This window comes from Manacus vitellinus, unplaced genomic scaffold (assembly GCF_001715985.3).
Source record: "Manacus vitellinus isolate BGI_N305 unplaced genomic scaffold, ASM171598v3 scaffold_12_pilon, whole genome shotgun sequence".
Classification (NCBI taxonomy): domain Eukaryota; kingdom Metazoa; phylum Chordata; class Aves; order Passeriformes; family Pipridae; genus Manacus; species Manacus vitellinus.
In genome coordinates this window covers 18,375,389-18,380,433 of record NW_021938949.1, presented here as the reverse complement: position 1 = coordinate 18,380,433, position 5,045 = coordinate 18,375,389, and the positions used below count along the sequence as shown (strand labels likewise).

The following is a 5,045-nucleotide window of genomic DNA, read 5'->3' as shown; positions in this document are numbered from 1 at the left end:
TCTGTGACTCTGGGATTATCTATGTGTGTATCTAGAACTGAGCAGTGATATTTTTTTAGCCAGAAGGGACCTCAAAAGGAAGTGGAAGATGTACTGCATGTACCTGTGTGCAACACAGAGGACATTTGAGGGAACAGTATTGTACAAACCCAGAAGAGTTTTGCTTTCGTTGTCACATTTATCACACATTTAGCACAAGGGAAGTAAGACACAGAATTTGAGAGGAATAGTTTTGCATTGCAGGGGTCCAGCAGCTGTCACCAGCATGGGGTCTCACAGCAGGCAGGTGGTCCTGCTCACTGACTGACCCGTGCTGTCACCTTCAGTGGGACAGGTGAGGTGATGGACATGAATGATCCTGCTGTAACTGTGCCAGGACATGTTCCGTGTCCTCTATTTCCTTTATGGGGGGGTTGGGACACTCAAACCCCTCCCTGTTGGAGGGAGAGGTACTGATCCCCTCTCCTCAGGGAGGATTATCTGATCCAAAACACCAAAGTGATCCTTGGGACTGAGTCTGTGGCCTAGAATGGTCACTTGGGCTCCACACTGTAGGGAAGTGGGGGATCGGGGTGGCTCTGGGGTGCTGGAGCTGTGGGGATGTCCATGGGCCTCTGGGGGTATTAGGAATTCCCTGGAGTCCTGGGGGAATTCTCACTAGAGCAGGAGAGTTGTCAGCGCTCCCTGTGAGGAATCTGGGAGCCCTGGGAGTAACAGGGTCTCCTTGGGAGAATCTGGAAGTCCTGGGAGTATCAGGCATCCCTGCGCACGTGGTGTGTGCCCAGGAGGTGTCACAGCCCCCAGTTCCTCCTAAGCACTGCACAGGTGTGCAGGGGCACCTTGGAGTTCTGAGGCAGCCCAGCCAGTCTGTCATCAGTGCCAGGAGACCCCAGGGAGGGGAGGCACCCCCAGGGTCACTCACCTGGGGGGTGGGCTCGCTGATATCCTTGGGCACAGGATGTGTCACTGGGGGCCAGGGGCCACCTCCCTGTCCACGGTGCCACCAGGGTCAGCCAGGCTGAGCAGCAGCAGTTGGTGCAGAAGGGTCACTTCAGCCTGTGGCACTTGGGGCAGGAGCACTTCTGGGTGGGGGGTGACAGGGACCCCCCAGTCACAGGGCCAGGACCCCAAGGCCATTGGAAGGAAGGACAGGTCTCAGCCCCCTCCACCAATCCCACTGCCCTCCTACTGCCACTGATAACCCTCAAGGGCCCCCATCAACACCAGTCCCTTCACTCTTTACCTTCCCAGTGACCCCCCAAGCCCTGCTGACTCTCCAGCTCCCCCAGTGACCCCCAACCTGCCCCAGTGACCCCTCCAGGGCCTCCCAGTGATGACCCACAGGATCCCACTGGTTCCTCACAGCCCATGACTGCCCTGCCACTTTATTCCTCACTTGCTTTCCCATCCCAAGCTGATGTTGACCCGAGGAAAGAGGTGGATGTGGGTTTGGCCAGGGCCTGGGGGCTGAGCCAGGTGCCTGACATGGGGTCTGTGCCTGCCTGATCTCCTCTGAGTGCAGGACAGTTTTCCCCTGTGTTTGCTATGGCCCTGTTGGTCAAGTCCCTCCCAGAGCACTTATGAGGGGTCTGGCTGTCCCCAAACAGAGCAGGAGGGCTCTGGCCTGTCCCTCCACCTCACAAACATGGGCTGTACGGGACTCACACAGCTCAGGAGGGGTTTCTGTCCCAGACCCTCCCCTTACCTACCTCAGGGCTGGTTCAACCATTCCTATCCCCAAAGCAGCTACTAAAATACTTCGAATCATAGAATATCTTAGGTTGGAAGGGATCCATAGGGATCACTGACTCCAGCTCCCTGCTCCCAATGGGCCACTCTTCCCAGTACGAAGTGCCCCAGGTACGTGGGGCCAGTGGGGGCTGGAAGAATCCCCCTCAGAAGGGGCTGAAGGCAGAGAAATGAGGGGTAAAAAGGATTTTTGGCAGCAGTGTCTCTTCTGCCACCCTCCCTAGTCAGGGAAGTGGGGTGACACAGATGAAAACTTAATTTTCACTGGAAACCTGTCAGAACTGGTTGGTAGAAGAGTCTGGTAGAGTGGGAGAGGAGAACTGTGTGTGTGAGAGGAGCTCAGTGTGACACCCCTCCTCGGGGCAGCCTGCTCCAAAATCCCTGGGACCCACAGCATGTCTCCTGTCCCTCCAAGGCCACACTGTCCTGCTGCCAGGTCTGTCAGGTCAGATTAAAGGTGGGGAAGGGGCTTGGAGATCACCAGGACCCAGCAATAACACTCACCAAAGGCCAAAGGAACTCCCACAGGAGGAGCACCTGACGTGGACTGAGCAGTAATCAGTAAATGAGAGAAGCTGAGGCAATGCAGAATAAAGACTCTTTTATAGAACAGAGAAAGCAGGTGCAGCTCCTGCTGTGTTTGCTGAAGGAGGAAATCAGCTCCCAGCCATCAGTGGTGCTTGTGGGGATCTTCTTTCAGGGGTGGCATGATTTCTCCAGTCTCTAAAATCCTGTCCCCCTGAGGGATGAGAGCGTGGTGAGCAATCCCTCCTGCACCCAGCCCCTCCCTGCACAGCCCAGCCCTTCAGGGAACCTGCAACTTCCCCACTCCCAGACAAAAATCTCACTGCAGCTCACTCAGAACACTCTCCTCACCCAACATTCCCAGGATACGGGAATAATATCACAGCCAAACTACCTGAACCTGCACCTGCTTCACCACAGAACAGCAGCCAAACATTTTGAGACTGTCTTGTTTTAAAAATGTATATTGGACTCATAGCACTGCATAACCCCCTTCAGCACAGCACAGGGTTCAGTGAGTCCAAACCCAGGGCCTGGTGACTATGGAGAGACACATAATCCCTCAAAAATCAACCTGCTGCCCAAGTGCTGCCTGTTCCAGCTCCAGGCACTGTCCTGGCCCACTGGGCTGACCTAAATTGACTGAAAAACTAGGCTGAAGACAGAGGACAACAGCCTGACCTTCAGTATGTTGCTACGTGGTTGTTAGGGATGGAACTTGTTAGAACTGCCAAAAATGTGCAGCTGTCAGAAAGGGCAGAGCTGATTTTCTAGGAGAGTGTTTGCCCTCTGACTTGTTACACCAATCAGTAACAGCTCAGAGCAGCCTGAAGAGAAACCAAGCAATATGACCCTCTCTGCTTAAAAAAACTCACCCCAAACTGAGGTGACACAACTCTTTGGGGACCCCTGAGCATGGGGGACCTGCAGGGACACCCAGGACCAAACCAGAACCAACATTCCCAGTGCTGACAATGAGGAGAAGCAGAACCACTCTGTCATTCCACGTGTTCATAACCACAGAGGCTTTAAACACCCATTCCCAAAGGAAATGTTTGTGTTTTCCTCCCCATGGGCCATGTCAGCCAGGTACTGTCAGCCAGGTACTCCAAAGTCTGCAGCTAGAGAGGAGGTCCCACCGAAACAGGGACTCTCTGCTCCGAGGACATGAGAACTGCCCAAAAACACCGTTCCTGTGCTGCTCCAGGACAGGCTGCCCACAGAACACCCCACAGCCCTCCAGAGTCTCTACTAGGAATTTCTCAGCTGCTGCACAAACTTGCACTTCTCCCCATGGAACCCCTTCCCATCTGCCTGACAAAGCTGGAAGACAAAACAAGTGTTAACAGACTTACTGGGAATATCCGTGGATTTGCCATGACCATTCCATGAGGCTTTTTCTGGAAGTGGGGGGGAGAGAGGGGAAGGGGAAAGAAAAGAGTGTTACTTGGAGGGAGTACAAGTCTTTCCCATTCCCCACACCAGCAGTTGCCCTGGTTATACCCATGGTCACCACTCCTCCAGGAAAGCAACAACTCAGACACAGCTTTCCAGCTCACAGGAGGCAGCACAGGCAAAGCTGGGCACTGCCATAAATCACAGAATCATGGTGTGATTTGGGTTGGAAGGGACCTTAAAGCCCATCTCCTTCCTTCCCCTGCCATAGGCAGGGACACCCTCCACTAGAACAAGTTGCTCCAAAACCCATCCCAACCTGGCCTTTGGACACTTCCAGGGATCAGAGGCAGCCACAGCTTCTTGGGCAACCTGTGCCAGGCCTCACCACCCTCACAGCCAACAATTCCTTCCCAAGTATCCATCTAGTCCCCTGGCCCTCTGGCAGTGGGAAGTCTCCCCTTGGCCTGTCCCTCCATCCCTTGTCCCAAGTCCCTCTCCAGCTCTCCTGGAGCCCCTTTAGGCACTGGAAGGGGCTCTCAGGTCTCCCTGGAGCCTTCTCTTCTCCAGGTGAACCCCCCAGCTGTCCCAGCCCAGCTCCAGAGCAGAGGGGCTCCAGCCCTCGGAGCACCTTTGCTCCAACAGCTCCATGTCCTTCGTGTACTGGGAACCCCAGAGCTGGAGGCAGCACTGCAGGTGGGGTCTCACCAGAGCGATTTTTTATCATGAAGTATCACCAAAAATACATATATTTGTGCCACCTAAGCAAGGAAACACGAGAGGTGGACAGGCCACGGGAGGTCACCTCAGCCTGCAGCCCAAGGTAGGCAGCACGTTCACACCCCCGTGTGGGATCAGCCCTCACACCCCGTGTGGGATCAGCCCTCACCCCCCCCCGTGTTGGGATCAGCCCTCAACCCCCCTCGTGTGGTGATCAGCCTTCACACCCCCCCCCCCGCCCCCCCCCACGAGCTCACTGCGGGGGTTTAACCCGCGCCCCCGCGCCCCGCGCCCCGCACCATGACGTGGTACGTCACGTAGTAGGTGTACGAGCCAGGCGGGGATCAGCACTCCCGCCCCACCAGGATGAACCCGCCGGTCTGGTAGGCCTTGCTACACCTGGCGGGGACAGCGGGCGGGTCAGCGGGGCCAGCGGGCCCTGGGGCCGGGACAGGCGGGCCGCCCGTCCCTCAACCTGCTGCCGCAGACCCCCCGGGGCCCGCAGGAAGCGCTTCCAGAACGCGTGCCACCGGCGAGCTTGCGCGGGGGCAGGACGGGCTCCCGCTCGCCTCAGCTTCCTGGTCCGCAGCCACGGCGCCCGCAGGGCCCGGAGTCTGCTGCAGCCGCAGCTTCTCATTCCTCCGTGTAGCGCCCAT

At 56.6% G+C, this 5,045-nt stretch overlaps 1 protein-coding gene across 1 annotated transcript; it reads right to left on the bottom strand.

The window, feature by feature from the left end:
- Nucleotides 1-2,333: 2,333 nt before the first annotated feature.
- NDUFB6 (NADH:ubiquinone oxidoreductase subunit B6) lies at nt 2,334-5,045 on the bottom strand. The gene is given in 5 exon segments (XM_029957880.1): nt 2,334-2,488; nt 3,630-3,674; nt 4,689-4,735; nt 4,789-5,002; nt 5,004-5,045. Coding segments are annotated over 5 exon segments (417 nt in total). The 3' UTR covers nt 2,334-2,419.